The sequence below is a fragment of the Squalius cephalus genome (assembly GCF_949319135.1).
Source record: "Squalius cephalus genome assembly, chromosome: 16".
NCBI lineage: Eukaryota > Metazoa > Chordata > Actinopteri > Cypriniformes > Leuciscidae > Squalius > Squalius cephalus.
Window position 1 is genome coordinate 21,581,490 of NC_137137.1, and position 21,129 is coordinate 21,602,618.

At 38.3% G+C, this 21,129-nt stretch overlaps 1 protein-coding gene across 4 annotated transcripts; it reads left to right on the forward strand.

Annotated features, from left to right (window-relative positions):
- The first annotated feature begins 21 nt into the window (after positions 1-21).
- LOC307173579 (uncharacterized protein) lies at positions 22-18,671 on the forward strand. Of its 4 annotated transcripts, XM_079896795.1 has the most exons (15): positions 22-460; positions 1,289-1,397; positions 1,550-1,706; positions 2,026-2,218; positions 2,672-2,779; positions 4,629-4,736; positions 5,273-5,380; positions 5,917-6,024; positions 6,561-6,668; positions 7,205-7,312; positions 7,849-7,956; positions 8,368-8,992; positions 12,805-12,872; positions 13,507-13,635; positions 18,455-18,671. In XM_079896795.1, the coding sequence occupies exons 2-14, from the start codon at positions 1,295-1,297 to the stop codon at positions 13,618-13,620; spliced, it is 2,016 nt and encodes a 671-aa protein (XP_079752921.1). In that variant the 5' UTR covers positions 22-460; positions 1,289-1,294; the 3' UTR covers positions 13,621-13,635; positions 18,455-18,671. The 4 variants fall into 4 exon arrangements, with proteins under 4 accessions (XP_079752921.1, XP_079752920.1, XP_079752923.1 ...); XM_079896794.1 differs by having other exon boundaries at positions 22-1,397; XM_079896797.1 differs by lacking the exon at positions 5,273-5,380.
- The last annotated feature ends 2,458 nt before the right edge of the window (positions 18,672-21,129 follow it).

Below are 21,129 nucleotides of genomic sequence, written 5' to 3' on the forward strand. Positions count from 1 at the left end.
TGTGTGTGTGTGTGAGTTGGTATTTATCACGTTGTGGGGACAAGAATCTGTTTACACAGTCACGTAATGGGGACCTCTTGCGTTGTGGGGACCAAAAATCAGGTCCCCATAAGGATGACCCATTGAATTGAATAGAGGAACTATTCTGAAGGTGCTGGGCGGAGTTTCAGCATTGGCCCATAACACACGATTATGAGGTAGTGTGAGTGTGTGAAGTGTGTGCTCAGCTGCGCCCCCAAACATTTTTGGCTGGTAATGCACTCACTTCTCCACACACACATTTTCCAATTATGGTTGAGTACCGCCCACTTCCGGGTCCTCATAAGGAAGGAATTCAACAACAACTTGAAAATATAAGTATTAAATTGATACTGTACACGGAAGACAAAGAAGAAGATTATTTACTGGAGATGCCAACTAAGGATCTAAACTTCTGCAGAGGATAAAAGTGAAGCTCAAGGTACGTTAAGCACATATGTATGAAACCAGTTAGGTTAATTAGATTAGGCAGCGGGCTAACGTTAGCTGCTAGCTAGTTAGTGCTAATTGTTGAGGCTAAGTGTGGCCTGACGTGTTTTTGTGTTTTTCCAATAAGCGATCACAAAATCATACAATGTAATGTTAAGTACTTCATTTCAACTGAAAAGTGTCGTCAGGTGTTTAGTCTGATTGATTGCTAATGAAGGAATTGGGTTATTAAGTCTGTTTCTGTCTAGTTCGCGTGCTGGACAGTAGATTATTTTCTACTTTAAATTAAAGGTAATGTTATGTTTTATTACTTGTCAGGACAGGGTGAGGGGGAGGAATATCACACTTGTGTTTGACTTTTAGTATTGATATCGTTAACAGAGCAATTAAGTAACGTTAGGCAAAAATAAAAACACTGAAATGGTAAGTAGCTTTAAATGAATAAACTTTGTTTTAATTATGACAGTAACTTAAAATAAACTGGGGTTTGTATGGCGAGATCGTTCAAAAGAGTAGTTAGGTTAAGAGCCAAATAAGTAGTTAATTGTCAAGGCTACCTGGGATTATATAGATGTTGGTTTTGTGAGAGATTAGAGCCTAAGTGAAAATGTTGAGTTTATGCCCTCAAGGCTAGTAAGTTAGTCAATAAATGTGATATCCTTGAGTTCTGATTTCTTGTCTTACATTGATACATACGATATCATTGTAATGCAGTGTTACATTACAATAACATTCTTATCTACTTATTGAACATGCTAGTTTAATTCTGCATGTCTCCCCATTTTCACACTATTATTTATTACAATTTTTTTTCTCTCAGTTTGAAATGCCACCACGAATCAGCCCCCTTAAGGATGCCATGCATCATGTTGTTTCGAAGACTGACAAAACATTCAAATTAGATGTGAAGTATATCAATCCAGTGAAAGGTAAGGTGGTGTGATTTATCATTTAATATTTACCATCATATGCATGTCCTAACCATACTGCTGCCAACTATTGATGTCTTTTTGTGTATTTGGCATCCTTTATCTATAAGATTTTATTTTTGGTGAAAAAAAAAAAATTCTGTATTTTGCAGGACGTGGTCTATTCGCAAAGGGTGCCTTTTGCAAAGGTGATTTTGAGTACAGGGGAGATATGATAAATGATGCAGAGCTGCAGAGAAGAAGAACATGTTACCACGCATCCTGTGCTGCATTTATGTTTGATTTCATTTGGCGAGGGAAAACATGGTGGTAAGAAGTCAAGTTGCACCATATTCCTTATGCTAAACCAGGGTCTCTCAAACTCAGTCCTGCAGGGCCACTGTCCTGCACAGTTTAGCTCCAACCCTGATCAAACACACCTGAGCAAACTAATCAATGTCTTCAGGATCACTAGAAACTCACAGCTAGGTGTGTTTGATCAGTTTTGGAGCTAAACTGTGCAGGACAGTGGCCCTCCAGGACTGAGTTTGAGAAACCCTGTGCTAAACTATAGTAAAAAAAGACACTGATTTGGGGTGGTATATTGTAATACTTGTATTCATCCTTTTCTCATGCTTTCATATTTAAGTATTGATGCCTCAAGAGAAGATGGATCGTTTCGGCGGATCGTTATTGATGACCACAAATATCCAAATTGTAAGATGAAGAAAACTGACGTCAATGGAAAGCCTCACCTTTGTCTGTTTGCCCTGGATGACATTAAAGAAGGAGAAGAAATTGCCTATGATTATGGAGGAGAAGACTACCCTTGGAGAACACAAGTATGTTGCAAAGCACACTGTGTACAGAATATATCATTGTTGCAACATGTTAAGCAAGTTGTTGGTTGAATAGATTATAATTTGAATCTATTAGAAATCTATGAATCTAATCATGTCTATAAATGATAAGTTAAGTTACGTTTTAGGTCAGTGTTTCTACCCCACCCCTAAAATTTATACATTTAAAGAGTGAGGTGGTACAGTCTTAGGCCACTTTTCTTTCTGCAAGTTATGTGTGGCATGCAATGGCCTTATTGCAACTTATGGGTGAAATGTAATCACAAAAATAAACTAAAGATTAACTATGTAAAATGAAGACATGTTTTAATTGTAAATGTTTTTGTATTTTTTTTTTTTTTTTTTAATTCTGAAATCATGTGGTATCTGCTTCAGATTTATCTCTTGTGTTTCCATGTTCTAATATCTTGTCATTATGAATGTTGTCTCTTACAGATAACCAGCGTTGCCATTAAAACCAGTGCAGCGAGTGCTTCTGATCCTTCTCTCCAGTCAGAGACTCAGATGGATGATGAATCTGCTCAGATCAACTCTCCTCAACAGGTACGTTCACATTCATCTAGGGATGCAACGATACCATTTTTTCAGAACCGATCCGATACCAAAAATTCTGAGTATCGGCCGATACCGATCCGTACCGATACCAGCGCAGTTTTTTTTTTATCAAGTAGAATTTCTATTACTCTGTGTTAAACTGATAAGAACTGAAAAAAAAGAAAAACACCAACAAAAAATATATGATCATAATCTGACATAAATGCTATTATAAACTAGATTAGTGGATAATTCAGCAATAAAATTTAGTCTAGAAAAATCACGAGTGCACAATTAATTGTATAAAATCTGAACATTTTGTGAAAAAAATGTTTAGTGGAGAACAAATTAGAGACAATAAGTGTAACACTAAATCTGGTAAAACTTTACACATTGCTCTTTGTATTGTTGTAAAATACATTCATGAAAAACAAGATAAAAATAGCAATTATTTTATATCCTACTATAAAATTGAGACATTTTTTAAATGTATAGCACAGCTGTTTAATAAGGTAGCAACATAATAGATAGGACAGGACAAGAACGGCTATTAATAATCTTTCATTGCGTCCCTGTATTACGATATGAAAGGCTCCAATACAGTGTGGCCCACAGCGCTTATGCGCATCCCGAGCGCAGAATGATGCTCTTGAAGCAACATGAGTCACAGCGCGCAGCGCGTCGAGTCCGCATTGAAAAGTTTAAAGCACAAAGAAAATACATATGATGCATAGTGTATTATACAGTATCTATCTATGCAATAGTCTATTCAGCATTTTCTTTTAAATTTCAGTTACTGTGCGCGTGAAGAACAAATAGTACCTGACTTTACTCTACTGTTGTGATCTAACAGACACCCGGTGGAAAGTAACATGATTAAGGTACAGCAATAAAGTCCAGCAAGATAAAGTTGTTTTATGTGAAACCATAGACCTTTATCTACAGATCAAGTATAATAATAGTAACATTGAATCATCTTGGAGAGAGTTTCATCGTGTGTTCTGTCATAACCGGACGCGACGCGCTGTTTGAGTGCTGAATGAAGAATGATTGACAGCCGCAGCTGAGGGAAACGTTTACGTGATCTTGAATTTAACACTTAAATATTAATTTATATCTCACATTATACTGTATAATGGCTTCAGAACACTTAAAATATTGTGCACGAAAACTTATGGTGCTTTATAATGTTTGTGGGGCTTAACAATAACACTGAATAGTATACGCACAATATCGGATTTGGATCGGCCTTGTCTGACCGATACCCGATCCGCCAAAAATGGCAGTATCGGAGCCGATTCCGATACTGAGTATCGGATCGGTGCATCCCTACATTCATCACTAAAGATTTAGGTCTACTGTCTCTCTTTGTCATGGTTTAGTGATTTTTAAGCATATTTTGATGCGTATCTGGTGTAAATTAGTAAATTAAACCGTGTAACGACATGTGTCCAGTAGGTTAGTGCTAGTGGAGTATTTAGGGCCAGTTTTATCCTTCACAGGGATTTTTTTCTGGATTAATTGTTGCTTTAAAATGGACAGTCACGACGTCCCCACAACACACTTTCAGTCAGTGTTTGACTTAAAACTTGTGTGTTGAATTTGATGAAACTAGTCCCCATAAGGAACTATAACGTGGTGTGTGAAAGGTCCCCATGAAGGTGTGTGAAAGGTCCCCATGAAGCCGGGTTTTATCCAGATGTGTGTGAGCGCAGACAGGGGTTGACTGGACAGGAATAAATGTTTTAGATGAAGTTGATTTGTCTATTTCTCTGAAATCCTGTGGTATCTGCTTCAGATTTCTCTCTTGTGTTTCCATGTTCTAATATCTTGTCATTATGAATGTTGTCTCTTACAGATAACCAGCGTTGCCATTAAAACCAGTGCAGCGAGTGCTTCTGATCCTTCTCTCCAGTCAGAGACTCAGATGGATGATGAATCTGCTCAGATCAACTCTCCTCAACAGGTACGTTCACATTCATCACTAAAGATTTAGGTCTACTGTCTCTCTTTGTCATGGTTTAGTGATTTTTAGGCATATTTTGATGCGTATCTGGTGTAAATTAGTACATTAAACCGTGTAACGACATGTGTCCTGTAGTTTAGTGCTAGTGGAGTATTTAGGGCCAGTTTTATCCTTCACAGGGAATTATTTTCTAGGTTAATTGTTGCTTTAAAATGGACACTCACGAAGTCCCCACAACACACTTTCAGTCAGTGTTTGAGTTCAAACTCATGTGTTGAATTTGGTGAAACTAGTCCCCATAAGGAACTATAACGTTGTGTGTGAAAGGTCCCCATGAAGGTGTGTGACAGGTCCCCATGAAGCCGGGTTTTATCCAGATGTGTGTGAGCGCAGACAGGGGTTGACTGGACAGGAATAAATGTTTTAGATGAAGTTGATTTGTCTCTTTCTATAAAATCATGTGGTATCTGCTTCAAATTTCTCTCTTGTGTTTCCATGTTCTAATATCTTGTCATTATGAATGTTGTCTCTTACAGATAACCAGCGTTGCCATTAAAACCAGCGCAGCGAGTGCTTCTGATCCTTCTCTCCAGTCAGAGACTCAGATGGATGATGAATCTGCTCAGATCAACTCTCCTCAACAGGTACGTTCACATTCATCACTAAAGATTTAGGTCTACTGTCTCTCTTTGTCATGGTTTAGTGATTTTTAGGCATATTTTGATGCGTATCTGGTGTAAATTAGTACATTAAACCGTGTAACGACATGTGTCCTGTAGTTTAGTGCTAGTGGAGTATTTAGGGCCAGTTTTATCCTTCATAAGGATTTATTTTCTAGGTTAATTGTTGCTTTAAAATGGACACTCACGACGTCCCCACAACACACTTTCAGTCAGTGTTTGAGTTCAAACTCATGTGTTGAATTTGATGAAACTAGTCCCCATAAGGAACTATAACATTGTGTGTGAAAGGTCCCCATGAAGGTGTGTGAAAGGTCCCCATGAAGCCGGGTTTTATCCAGATGTGTGTGAGCGCAGACAGGGGTTGACTAGACAGGAATAAATGTTTTAGATGAAGTTGATTTGTCTATTTCTCTGAAATCATGTGGTATCTGCTTCAGATTTCTCTCTTGTGTTTCCATGTTCTAATATCTTGTCATTATGAATGTTGTCTCTTACAGATAACCAGCGTTGCCATTAAAACCAGCGCAGCGAGTGCTTCTGATCCTTCTCTCCAGTCAGAGACTCAGATGGATGATGAATCTGCTCAGATCAACTCTCCTCAACAGGTACGTTCACATTCATCACTAAAGATTTAGGTCTACTGTCTCTCTTTGTCATGGTTTAGTGATTTTTAGGCATATTTTGATGCGTATCTGGTGTAAATTAGTACATTAAACCGTGTAACGACATGTGTCCTGTAGTTTAGTGCTAGTGGAGTATTTAGGGCCAGTTTTATCCTTCACAGGGAATTATTTTCTAGGTTAATTGTTGCTTTAAAATGGACACTCACGACGTCCCCACAACACACTTTCAGTCAGTGTTTGAGTTCAAACTCATGTGTTGAATTTGATGAAACTAGTCCCCATAAGGAACTATGACATTGTGTGTGAAAGGTCCCCATGAAGGTGTGTGAAAGGTCCCCATGAAGCCGGGTTTTATCCAGATGTGTGTGAGCGCAGACAGGGGTTGACTAGACAGGAATAAATGTTTTAGATGAAGTTGATTTGTCTATTTCTCTGAAATCATGTGGTATCTGCTTCAGATTTCTCTCTTGTGTTTCCATGTTCTAATATCTTGTCATTATGAATGTTGTCTCTTACAGATAACCAGCGTTGCCATTAAAACCAGCGCAGCGAGTGCTTCTGATCCTTCTCTCCAGTCAGAGACTCAGATGGATGATGAATCTGCTCAGATCAACTCTCCTCAACAGGTACGTTCACATTCATCACTAAAGATTTAGGTCTACTGTCTCTCTTTGTCATGGTTTAGTGATTTTTAGGCATATTTTGATGCGTATCTGGTGTAAATTAGTACATTAAACCGTGTAACGACATGTGTCCTGTAGTTTAGTGCTAGTGGAGTATTTAGGGCCAGTTTTATCCTTCACAGGGAATTATTTTCTAGGTTAATTGTTGCTTTAAAATGGACACTCACGACGTCCCCACAACACACTTTCAGTCAGTGTTTGAGTTCAAACTCATGTGTTGAATTTGATGAAACTAGTCCCCATAAGGAACTATGACATTGTGTGTGAAAGGTCCCCATGAAGGTGTGTGAAAGGTCCCCATGAAGCCGGGTTTTATCCAGATGTGCGTGAGCGCAGACAGGGGTTGACTGGACAGGAATAAATGTTTTAGATGAAGTTGATTTGTCTCTTTTTATAAAATCATGTGGTATCTGCTTCAAATTTTTCTCTTGTGTTTCCATGTTCTAATATCTTGTCATTATGAATGTTGTCTCTTACAGATAACCAGCGTTGCCATTAAAACCAGCGCAGCGAGTGCTTCTGATCCTTCTCTCCAGTCAGAGACTCAGATGGATGATGAATCTGCTCAGATCAACTCTCCTCAACAGGTACGTTCACATTCATCACTAAAGATTTAGGTCTACTGTCTCTCTTTGTCATGGTTTAGTGATTTTTAGGCATATTTTGATGCGTATCTGGTGTAAATTAGTACATTAAACCGTGTAACGACATGTGTCCTGTAGTTTAGTGCTAGTGGAGTATTTAGGGCCAGTTTTATCCTTCACAGGGAATTATTTTCTAGGTTAATTGTTGCTTTAAAATGGACACTCACGACGTCCCCACAACACACTTTCAGTCAGTGTTTGAGTTCAAACTCATGTGTTGAATTTGATGAAACTAGTCCCCATAAGGAACTATAACATTGTGTGTGAAAGGTCCCCATGAAGGTGTGTGAAAGGTCCCCATGAAGCCGGGTTTTATCCAGATGTGTGTGAGCGCAGACAGGGGTTGACTGGACAGGAATAAATGTTTTAGATGAAGTTGATTTGTCTATTTCTCTGAAATCATGTGGTATCTGCTTCAGATTTCTCTCTTGTGTTTCCATGTTCTAATATCTTGTCATTATGAATGTTGTCTCTTACAGATAACCAGCGTTGCCATTAAAACCAGCGCAGCGAGTGCTTCTGATCCTTCTCTCCAGTCAGAGACTCAGATGGATGATGAATCTGCTCAGATCAACTCTCCTCAACAGGTACGTTCACATTCATCACTAAAGATTTAGGTCTACTGTCTCTCTTTGTCATGGTTTAGTGATTTTTAGGCATATTTTGATGCGTATCTGGTGTAAATTAGTACATTAAACCATGTAACGACATGTGTCCTGTAGTTTAGTGCTAGTGGAGTATTTAGGGCCAGTTTTATCCTTCACAGGGATTTATTTTCTAGGTTAATTGTTGCTTTAAAATGGACACTCACGACGTCCCCACAACACACTTTCAGTCAGTGTTTGAGTTCAAACTTGTGTGTTGAATATGATGAAACTAGTCCCCATAAGGAAATATAACGTTGTGTGTGAAAGGTCCTCATGAAGCTGGTTTTAATCAAGATGTGTGTGTGAGCAAGGTTTGCTGGACAGGAATAATTGTTTTTTTTTCTGGCAAAGGTGTGTCTAGCCCAGATGATTCTCTTTAACCGGCGCAGGGAAGGAGTGGTTTCGAGCATGCCTTTGTCTGCATTTCTATCAAGAGACACTTCTGATCCACATGAGGATGTGGACTGGGCACTCTCTGAAGTGGAAAACAATCTCTGCAGACACTTCACAAGGGTTATCGCAAGGGGGAAGCGTGGTCGACCAGTTCCAATTCTTCTGACTTCAAAAATGCTATGTGCCTTAGAACTCCTTGTTAAGCAGAGAGAGGCTTGTGGGGTTCTGAAAGACAATTCCTATATGTTTGCAAGACCAGAAGCCATGACATATTTTCGAGGGTCAGACTGCCTCCGTGGCTTTGCAAAGGTGTGTGACGCAAAGTGTCCCAAGTCACTGACATCTACAAGACTGCGAAAGCATGCCGCAACCCTTTCAACAGTGCTGAATATGACTGACACCGAGATGGACCAGCTGGCAAACTTTCTTGGACACGACATAAGAATCCATCATGAGTTCTATCGACTCCCTGAGAAGACCCTGCAACTTGCCAAGATCAGCAAAGTTCTAATGGCTCTTGAGCAAGGAAGATTAGCTGAGTTCCATGGCAAGAACTTGGATGAAATTGGGATAGATCCTGATGGTGTGGTATTTTATTTGACTTTTGTTTGATTTTCTGTTTGATTTTCTGTTTACCATCTATTAGGGGTGTAACGATACACGTATTCGTATTGAACTGTTTGGTACGATGCTTTCGGTTCTGTGTTCGGTACGCATTTTCAAACCGAACGGTTCGTTGGACCATTTTTCCTGCCGACCAAAATTTCGTTATTTCAAATGTAGGCGGGTCGCGTGTGGCAAGCGCTCTCGTTATGTAAGAGACGCCGGCGCGACCACAACATTGTCCAACGTCAAATGGCAAACGTAATGCAAGCGGAACGAAACTGCTCGTTATTGTGTGGTTGACGGACCGTTTATCAGTTTGGACCAGTGCAGCGCAAGCTGATCATGATCATACGACACTGTTACTACACAGCGCTAATAAGAGATCCAGTAAAGAAATCATTTGAATTCGCCACAGAAGTAATAACATCGCTGAGAGATCTTGTGAGAAACATTCACATTTCTCCGTTATTAACGGTTCAAACAGCTCTGACGTGGAAACCAGGAGAAACATTGTGCCATAAATGAACTATCCGGTGTCCACAGATGGATTTACCATGGATTTACTGTAGTAACACTAACTGCAACCATGGAAGTTTGGCAGGAATAGTAGGCTATAATGCCTTCAAGTAACATTACGTTGGTTTTATTTTGACATTAAAATAAACTCGATATTACAACAGAAATGTTTAACTCTCTCTTTTCCAGCACTTTAGACACAGTTGCTCCGTTGCGCTTAAAGAAGATTAAAGAAAATAGTCCAACGCCGTGGTACAACGAGCACACTCAGGCCCTTAAGAGAGCAGCCAGAAAAATGGAGCGCAACTGGAAGAAAACAAAACTAGAGGTATTTCGCATTTCATGGAAGGAGAGCTCAATTACTTACAGAGAGGCTTTAAAAGCTGCTAGATCTGCTTATTTTTCAACCCTATTAGAAGAAAATAAACATAATCCTAGGTATTTATTTGAAACGGTGGCTAAACTAACGAAAAATAAAGCTTCAAGCACCGAAGTTTCCAAGCAACACAGCAGTAATGATTTTATGAACTTCTTCACTTATAAGATTGATAATATCAGGGACAAAATTATAACTATGCAACCGTCTACTACAGTATCGCATCAGGCAGTGCATTGTAGTCTCCCTGAGGAAAAATTGGATTAATTCGTTGATATAGGAGAGGAAGAATTTACTAAACTCATTAAATCATCTAAATCTACAACATGTATGTTAGACCCTATACCAACTAAGCTACTGAAAGAAATACTTCCAGAGGTCATAGATCCTCTTCTTAATATCATTAATTCGTCTTTGTCTCTAGGATACGTACCAAAAACCTTTAAGCTGGCTATGATTAAACCGCTTGTTAAAAAAACGCAACTTGATCCTACAGAATTAGTCAATTATAGGCCGATCTCGAATCTACCTTTTCTGTCAAAGATATTAGAAAAGGCAGTATCCTCACAACTGTGTTCCTTTCTTGAAAGAAATGATCTCTGCGAGGATTTCCATTCAGGATTTAGACCGTACCATAGTACCGAGACAGCTCTCGTTAGAGTCACAAATGATTTGCTCTTATCATCCGATCGTGGTTGTATCTCTCTATTAGTGTTACTCGATCTTAGTGCTGCATTTGACACCATTGACCACAACGTTCTTTTAAATAGATTAGAACATTATGTTGGCATTAGTGGAAATGCACTAGCATGGTTTAAATCATACTTATCTGACCGTTATCAGTTTGTAGCAGTAAATGATGAGATGTCTCATCGATCACAAGTTCAGTATGGCGTACCACAAGGCTCAGTACTAGGACCGCTGCTGTTCACTCTGTACATGCTACCATTAGGAGAAATCATTAGGAAACATGGCATTAGCTTTCACTGTTATGCCGATGATACTCAGCTCTATATTTCTTCAAAACCTAACGAAACTTATCAATTCACAAAATGAACGGAATGCATAGCGGATATAAAAAAATTGGATGACTCGTAATTTCCTACTTCTAAATTCTGAAAAAACAGAGTTTCTAATTATTGGACAAAAAACTTCCTCACGTAATAACCTAGAATACTGTCTAACACTTGATGGCTGCTCTGTTAAGTCTTCGTCGTCGGTTAGGAACCTGGGTGTGCTCTTTGATACCAATCTTTCATTTGAAAGTCACGTGTCTAGTATCTGTAAAACTGCATTTTTCCATTTAAAAATATATCTAAATTACACCATATGCTCTCATTGACAAATGCGGAACAATTAGTTCATGCGTTCATGACCTCAAGGCTAGATTATTGTAATGCTCTACTGGGTGGTTGTCCTGCACGCTTAATAAACAAACTACAGCTGGTCCAAAACGCAGCAGCTCGAGTTCTTACTAGAACCAGGAAGTATGACCATATTAGCCCGGTTCTGTCAAAACTGCATTGGCTCCCTATTAAACATCGCATAAATTTTAAAATATTGCTGATCACTTACAAAGCACTAAATGGTTTAGCTCCGCAGTACTTGAGCGAGCTCTTAACGCATTATAGTCCGTCACGTCTATTGCGATCTCAAAATTCCGGCCAGTTACTAATACCTAGAATATCAAAATCGACTGCTGGCGGTAGATCCTTTTCCTATTTAGCACCAAAACTCTGGAACAGTCTTCCTACCATTGTCCGGGAAGCAGACACACTCTGTCAGTTCAAAGCTAGACTAAAGACACATCTCTTTGACCTAGCTTTCGGGAACACTTCCCAAAAATCCTGATGTACTCGTTACATCATGAGAAGAATGGCATCTACGCTAATTTTAGTGTCTGTGTTTATCCCGAGGTTTTCCTGCAGCCTGCCGGATCCAGGCCGTATCCAGATCTGACGAATGACTTTCGCCTGGACCGATGACAACGCAGTGCTGAAGTGCCAACTAGTCTCTCCCTATGGAGGATCCCACTACCACTCTACAGATAAGGCGTTGTCGGGAAAGGCGTTGTTCGTTTCGCGTTCCTACCCCAAAGCAACAAAATAAAATAAAATTCTTTATCAAAATTTATAAGGAAAGACAAGTACTTTGTTTAGGCTTGGCTTGTAGGGAATTCCAAACCTGCGTATATTCAAACGCACATAACTATAGAACCCATTCTAAATGCGCATGTGAACGCCATCAGCGTTTCTCACAGGTTCGCGTTTAAAGTCTGTGTAGAGGGAATGGTGTCGTCTTAGCGGCTACATTGCTTGATCGTTGCGACGGAAGCAAATCAATCAAAACTAACTTTAGATGGAAATAACTTAACTCTGCTGTAAAGCCGAAACAATCTCTGTTACCTTAAATTATAAGCTTATCTCTGTAAAGCTGCTTTGAGACAATCTACATTGTTAAAAGCGCTATATAAATGAAGATGACTTGACTTGACATTGTAAATACAATTGCTGCCCTCAAATGTTAATCTGAACTAAAATAAACCTTTGTTTATAACTACTACAATATTACATTTCACTTTTTCCAAGGAGCGTTTTGTTTTATATGCTCCTAAGAAGAGTCAATTATAGCTCCAGAATTGCTCAAAGTAAAAAAAAATCATACTTTATGATGTTAGTTTTAATAAAAAAAAGAATAAAAAAATTAAATCAAGGAAATTACTCTGGCATTTTTTTTCTTTTTGCTGTATCAAAAACGTACCGAACCGTGACACAAGTGTATCGTATTGAACTGAAACGTAAATTTTGTGAACCGTTACACCCCTACCATCTATTCGTATACCAGGTGTTTATGATCCATTATATACCATTGTTAAGCTGTACTTTGAACTTCCACAGAAACGTTATTGACTGTGATGAGGAAGACGGGAGCATACAAGAGGGACACTGTTCATCTACTGTTGACGGTTTGTATTACTGTCAAAATACACTATTACATTTTGCAGTTATTCATAATTTTCAGTCACGTAACTTGTGAAGACCTGACAGACAAAAATATTGTTCTAACATCATAGCCAACATTAAAGAAGATGCTTTAGTATGCTGAACAAATGTTGTTTTTTTTGACGAAACGGCTCATTGTGTAATGAATCAAATGCCTCCAAGCTATTCTTCAACTAAATTACACTAAACATTCATTCTGGAGTGAATATTTTTTTGTGAGTTTACTACCATAAAAAATATATTTCATAGGAGAAACTTGTACATTTTTCATTTTTCATAAAACACTAGCTGATCTGCTCTCTTCTCGTGTTGGTTGTGTCATGGCACAAAACGAATCATGTCAGATGATTAAGACATGAAATAAAATGGTTATACTCAATTTACTTGCACTTATATTTGATTAAATGTCTGCTGGAAAGATGTAGTTCAATTATACTTGCAATAATGAACAATTGCACAGGTTTAGGGTTTATTGTACTTTAATGATTTTAAATAATTAGTGCATAAGTGTGACAAATAACAGTGTATTGTCAGCATTCTATAGTACATTTAAATTGTATCTTTCTGAAAATGTTGAACTTTGATTATTTTCCATAGAACCATCAGCAGAGGTGGCACTTCCTCCTACCAAGAGGAATGACATGCCGCCACCACCCAAGAGACCCAGACCACCATCAGATGAAGAGATGCCTACAGGAGCCAGTGCTGTGAGGCCTTCTTCCAAAGGTGAACTCTTTACACATTTCTTAGACTAAATTAGACCCTTTAGGAGCACTTTAACACCCAGATCTCAGACCAGGGGCCTCATTTATAAAACTGTGCGTAGGAACCTTACTAAAAGTGTACGTGCGCCCGAAAGCCAAAAATGGCGTACGCAAAAAAATATTCAGACTTATAAAACCGTGCGTACGCCAGAACCTGCGCAGAATTCACTTTATAAATCCCAGTCAGCGGAAGATTGTGCGTACATGCATCTCCACCCGAAATAACCATATGTGGAGCTTACGACGCCTAGTTTTACTATGCAGATCCTCATCTACATATCATTTGACTACATAACTGAGGGAAGGAGGTTGTTCCCCAAAATCTCGCAATACATGGCCCCAGTCATCCTCTCCTTAATACAGTGCAGTCGCCCTGTCCCATGTGCAGAAAAACACCCCCAAAGCATGATGCTACCACCCCCATGCTTCACAGTAGGGATGGTGTTCTTGGGATGGTACTCATCATTCTTCTTCCTCCAAACACGTTTAGTGGAATTATGACCAAAAAGTTCTATTTTGGTCTCATCTGATCACATGACTTTCTCCCATGACTCCTCTGGATCATCCAAATGGTCATTGGCAAACTTAAGACGGGCCTTGACATGTGCTGGTTTAAGCAGGGGAACCTTCCGTGCCATGCATGATTTCAAACCATGACGTCTTAGTGTATTACCAACAGTAACCTTGGAAACGGTGGTCACAGCTCTTTTTAGGTCATTGACCAGCTCCTCCCGTGTAGTTCTGGGCTGATTTCTCACCTTTCTTAGGATCATTGAGACCCCACGAGGTGAGATCTTGCATGGAGCCCCAGTCCGAGGGAGATTGACAGTCATGTTGCTCAGGAACCCATCTGTAGTTGTTTAGAGGGTTACTTGGTTGATGCTAGAATCTACTAGGTGTTTTGTGGCACTAGTAGGAACTGTAGCTGTTCTAAAAATGAAAACACCGAATCAGTAATAACTAGCCTAACCCCTGGAGCAGTTTGAGTGGATGGATGCATAAAAATAACTTGCAGCCAAGACATTGATCCTAATATATTTTCCTTTTCTCCAATGATCATTTCAGGCCAAGTGACTGAATGTAAAAATCACTGTTTGATTGACAGTGTAATTCTATTTATAGGTAGAGTGCAAATTAATTTCTCTTGCAATATAGATGCTGACATAAATACTAGGGCTGCCCTCGACTAAAGTTTTTTTTTTTTCTAGTCGACTAGTAGTCGTTCATTAAGCTATTAGTCAACTAATCGCATTTTTATATTAATAAGCCATAACTCATAATAATGAGCCTTTAATTGCCTATATAATACATAGCCTAATTAGCGATCAAGCGCACACTTAAAGTTCCGCAGCGCACCGGCAAAAATAATGATTGAGTGTGTCTTGTGTCAGAAGGAGACTGTCTAAACAAACATTGTAATAATTTATTGATATTCTCGGCTGCAGAGATTAAGTCGATGATACAGACTCGTCATCTCCGCAGTGACTCGCATTTCATACGGATTACATAATCTGAGTATTTATTTTCCACTTGAATTGATTCGTTTAAAAGCAGACATTTCAAGCTTTCTATAGATATATTTCTCACGTGTGTGTGTGTGTGAGGCAGGGTGGGAATTATGTAATTTTAGGGGCAAGGCCATTTGGCCTCCACCTTTTCTTTTTTTTTTAGGGGCACCAAGGCCATATGACAGGGCACAAAGGCCATTGAGTACAATTCGATGGTTTTCCCATTCAGATTGATACCATAACATCCTAATTTGGAATAAGACATGGATTATGACTTTTTTAATAAAAAAAAACATTTTTTAATGAGAGAGAGAGAGAGAGCGCCATTACATCCAGAAGGTATACACCCTCACACAACAATAGAAACAACATAAATGCCAATAAAAGCATTCAGAAACAACACAAATGCCAATAAAAGCATTCAAAATATTCATTCAGTCCTCTATATCATGTGAGTGTGAGAGAGAGAACCATTCCATCCAGAAGGTATACACCCTCACAATCATTATTGCTCAGCGCTCAACGCAGTTTGCTTCGCGCTCCACTCAAATCGCCCCCCGCTCGCTCCAAAAAAGGAAAAAAATCTACATGTATATCACTTGTAGCGGTCCCCAAGCTTTTTTGCGCCACAGATCGGTTTAATATCAGACAATATTTTCACGGACCGGCCTTAAAGGTGTGGCGGATAAATACAACAAAATAAAATGATACGAACGGCATAAAACCTGGGGTATTTTTTTTAGCCTATAATAATAAACGTGAATCCAATGTGTGGGCCTACTAGCAACTTTATTAGCAGCATCCTCTAACATCGCGCCTAAAAACAACTGAGAAAGTCTGAACACAAACAAAATGCCCCCAAAAGAAAAGAATCTCTATGTTTTCGGTGCTGATGCGATGTAAGGGTGGCGCTGCTGCCAATAAAGCACCTAAAAGCTGTCACAACGAACCGGCAAAATTAATGATTATGAATATGTAAAATATAGCAGGAGACATTTTAATTGTTTACTAATAAACCAGTTTTTTATTTTTTTTATGTCTGTGTCGGCTGGAAAGATGCTGACTCGCGATCTTCGCAGTAGTGAACGCGCCAGAGAGAATTGCACATTTCATACGGATTACATAAGAGAGAAGTCTGTTTTCTTTCGTTTTGAATTGTTCTGTTTAAAAGTAGACATTTCAAGCTTTATATATATGTCTCAGGTCTGTGAGGCAAGTAGGCTATACTTGTCTGTAACATTGTGTTTTTTTTTTTTTGTGAAATAAATTTCTAAATAAATGCGACTTATAGTCCAGTGCGACTTAGGCTAGGCCTATACTGTATGTGTTTTTTCTTCTTCATGGCGCATTTTTTGACTGTTGCGATTTATACTCCGGAGCGACTTATTAATAGTAGGCTACATAATGGTTTGGAGTTTTTGAACTCCATTATTGAGCTGAGTTTTGACTGAAAATAGTCTACTGTTGATGACTGTGCAAGACAGATGGATTCAGGGTCAGGCTTGACTAAGCATGCTTCAGACTCGTGGTGTGAGCGGAGCGAAACTGGAGCGGGAAATAGGGCGACGCTCTGTCCTTTTGAAATTGCCGCTCTGCGCTCTGTCCAAGATCCGCCCGCTCGCGCTCCCCGCTCGCTCCCGCTCCACTCCGCTCACATGCTCTGCTTTATACATGGAACTTGGACAGGGCCAGGGCACACAGGCCACTGTGGCCGTACGATGATTTTTTTTTCACGGGGCATGAAGGCCAAAGTTTAGGGCAACGGCGGCCGTGGCCGCGGTATAATTCCCACCCTGGTGTGAGGCGAGTATACGCTGAGTTTCGGCTCATTTCTGTGATGCTCAAGTTCACTGAGACAGCAGAAAGCACATCCTGATTGTTTTCATTATTTTACAAAGCACAACATTTTGTAGTTATTGTGAGTTTACAGAAATAAGAGTTGAACCTTTACAGTTTGCATTACTCTGTCCTTTTATTCATACAGATAAGAGTATTGAAAGTTAAATGATCGCGCCGGCGCCTGTATGTCCTGCGACTAACCGACTAATAAAAGACCTAATAAATAATAATAATAAAAGACCTAATAAATAATAATAATAATAATAGTCGCTTTGGTGCATTTCTCACATCACTATTTACATTTGCACAACAGTTAGTTCAACCTCCACAACATTTAGTCATTTGTGCACATCATAGTAGCAGTTTCTCATTCCTTCCAACAAACTGCAAATGCTTTTGGACATGCATCTATTGCTTTCATACAACTCTCTGCTGTTATATAACATTATCATTTGCTTGTCATGTCAGTCAAAATTAACTATACTTGTGAATGCTGAATAGTCATTCCATATAAAACTAATAGTCCTCATTTCATTGCTTGAGTCATTACATACAAAAATGTTGAACTAGTTATCAATCTGTCAAGCAAATTTTACACTTTTTTTTAAATTATTATTATTATTATTATTATTATTATTATTATTTTTCTGAAAATGCCTCCTAAATTGAATAATTTCTCTCAGGTGAATCTCAGCTTTCACTGATGAGGAACATCTGGATGTGCATGAATGATTACAGTACTATGTACTGTATGTTGTATGTTCAGTTCCAATATGTACTGCAATATTGTTTACAGTTGTGCATAGCTCTATGCATAGCTGTATTTATTTCATTTGCACAATGCTGTGAACAAATTAGAATTGCAAAGAGCATATGCAGTAAAAATGTGAAACATACATATTCAGTGTCTTGTACTCTGTTACCTCACTAAATACAGTAATGTGTAACTTTACTGTATTTTTCAAATGGCTGTTCAAATAGTATATAGTGCTATCTTGAGCATGTACAGGTAGTGTTACCAAGATCTGACTTTTTTGCAATGGAAAACATTTACAGAATAAACTATCATAATGAAAACATAACCAAGCCATTTGACTATCTTGTTCATAAACAATGGTGTCAGGACTTTTCATCTTGATGACACTGACACTTTCATTGACATGAATACTTGCTTTTGAGGAATGAGCTATCCATTTTGAGCAAGTGATACGCTTTTGCAGGTTATCAACTAGGTTTTGCAGTTTGTACTAATTGTTCTGAGAACTGCTTTAACTGTTGTGCAAATGTAAATAGTGATGTGAGAAATGCACCAAAGCGACTGAGAAAAACTGTAATAACCAGACCTAATAAATACTGATAATAGGATTCAGAACTTCGGATTGGAATTCCAGCACACACTTTATCATTTCAATTGTTTTTTCTGTCCACTTTTAGGTAAAAGTACCCAGAAGACACCCTGGCAGCAGACAGAGGTGCAGGCGGTGGAAAGGCACATGAAGCGATTCATCACATTCATCACATCGTTCATTGTACAAGCAAAGAGCGACTGTGACAAATGTTTAAAAGCTGAACCAGAAGCACTGAAGAACCGCGATTTGAAGACCGTAAAGTTTTACATTTATTAGTAGTGAATAAATGTGTTGAAGCTCAATTAGTAGTAGATTTTGTTTTATTTTTTATAAGTATCAGGTGAATGAGTAGCAGCTGATGCTGGGAGGTTGGCCGAAAAAATTACAATTATAGAAAGAATAGTTTGAAGTGGAAAGGTTTAAATGTTTTACCTGTGGGTATGAAATGGGTTGGAAAATATCCAGACAATAATTCATTACTTGCATGCAGTCCTTTGTTGCAGTGAAAAAGTTCTCCATTCACATATAATCCACTTCAATCACACTAATATTCCAATCAATTGTAAGAACAATCAATCGATCCAAACAAATATTCTGCATGTTGAGGAGATGATTACAAGCACAACACTAGGGCCTGGTTTCACAGACAGGATTTAGATTAAACCAGGATTAGGCCTTTAGTTCAGTTAGGACATTTAAGTAGCTTTTATAAACGTGTCTTAGAAATAAGCATTACTGGTGTGCATCTTGAGACAAAACAATGGCACTTGGACACAAAGGACTTAATTTAAGATGTGCTTTCAGTTAAAACGGCTTAAACACACACTTTAGTCTGAGACTATCTTAAGGCTGGTCTGTGAAACTGGCCATAGGTGTTCTATGCAAGAGTGAAGCTTGGTTGTAGATTGAACCCATTTTTTTTAAGGGCAAATGGACAAATGCAATCTGAGGAATTACTTCGTATAAATGCCTATTATTTGTCATTAGTAATATATTTCTTGTTCTATCTAGGTCCCCACAAATCAAAAGGGGAAGTTGTGTGAATTATGCAAATTAAGTCCCCACAAATCAAATAGGAGGTTGTGTGAATTATGCAAATTAGGTCCCCACAAATCTAATGGGAGGTTGTGTGAATTATGCAAATATTATGCAAAGTTGGTCCCTATAAGACATGTCAACTCGATTTTTCAAAAGTCCCCATAACGCATGGTCAAATCATTACTTCATCAATTCAGATATCTGAAGGCGTGTATAAGTTATCAAAGCTATGGTAAGTATCCCTAATTTTTTTCTTACCTCTAGAACCTTTAGAAAGGGTGGTCCCCACAAGTGATGATCATAAAGTTGGTCCCCATTCAGCATGGAAACCAGTATGTGTGTGTGTGTGTGTGTGTGTGTGTGTGTGTGTGTGTGTGTGTGTGTGTGTGTGTGTGTGTGTGTGTGTGTGTGTGTGTGTGTGTGTGTGTGTGTGTGTGTGTGTGTGTGTGTATGTGTGTGCGTGCATGCGTGTGTGTGCGTGTGTGTGTGTGCGTGTGCGTGTGTGTTTTAGGTGCCCTTTAGAGAAACTTAACATTTTTCCTATTGGTTGAGGTGTGTATTTGTTTCAGATTAGCCTTTTGTGTGTTATTAAATGAGAAGTATGTGTGTTTATGTGTGTGTGTGTTTTAATGGATGAAAGTGATATGCTTTTTGGAACTCTGTCCCAGCGTGTGTGCAGCGCTGATAATGAAAGCATACGTTACCGTGCCAACACTAAATGATGGAACGCTAATTGTCACAGCATGCTATGGCATACTCCAGACTACACTCAGACTGGCAAAATTACTCAGCTATCTCTGTGTACGGGTGTCTTCTCTAATATGGCTACTTTTGGAAATGACAGAAATGGATGGAAATTGCCATGCTGGATATTACATTCTGGAATAAAATGCCAGACTCCTTTGTCTTGCTAAGTCTAATTTCACTGGTAGCATTTTATGTATCCTAAATTTAAATATATTTTAACACTTTTTGCACAATATGACTAAATTACTTTCTCTCCATAAGTGATTGCAATTCATTAACACTGGCAGCCCTAATATCCAATATTGATGTGTATTTTCACAATTATATCAAATTATAAGCATTTTTATTTATTACTTTGGTAGATAAATGATTCATACTTTTTGCATTTATTTCAAAAGACTACATGTTTTGTCCTGTTACATTTTCATAGTTTGTGGACATTTCATTGATTTGCATTTTATAGATCCTAATGTAACACTTTTTGCATATGACAAAATGTCAACTGGATTGGGAATGATACATAGAATTTTCTGTACATAAGTAAATATTACATTGATTTTTCTTTGTTTACACACATTTCATATTTCATCACAAGCTTTGCAATGCATTAAAATTGGCAGCCCCAATTTCAATACAATTGACTGGATCTACAAATGTGAACACACATGAATTGTATTGTTAATAAATACTTTCGGCATAAGATACTTTATTCATAACTTTCTAGATAAATTATCCATACTTTTAATGTGTATGTATTTCCCTGTCACATCTATTATTTTTTAATTTTGTGGACATTTCATTGATAGCATTTTATATATTCTAAGTGTAAATTATTTTTTCTTAATATGACATGGCAACTTGACTGGAAAAAAAACATTAAAGTAAAACATTATGGAAATAATTTGGAATCATGATTAAAATATTATGATGGAATTATGATTGAAGGTCTGAATCAGGGACAAGGATGAAGCAGTA

What these genes read in the sequence shown, in the direction of transcription:
- LOC307173579 (XM_079896794.1), top strand. Translation starts at nt 1,295, where the DNA reads ATGCCACCACGAATCAGCCCCCTTAAGGATGCCATGCATCATGTTGTT. An exon ending in ACTACCCTTGGAGAACACAA is followed by an intron (nt 2,219 to 2,671) that starts GTATGTTGCAAA and finishes TGTCTCTTACAG; the next exon opens with ATAACCAGCGTTGCCATTAA. An exon ending in AGATCAACTCTCCTCAACAG is followed by an intron (nt 6,669 to 7,204) that starts GTACGTTCACAT and finishes TGTCTCTTACAG; the next exon opens with ATAACCAGCGTTGCCATTAA.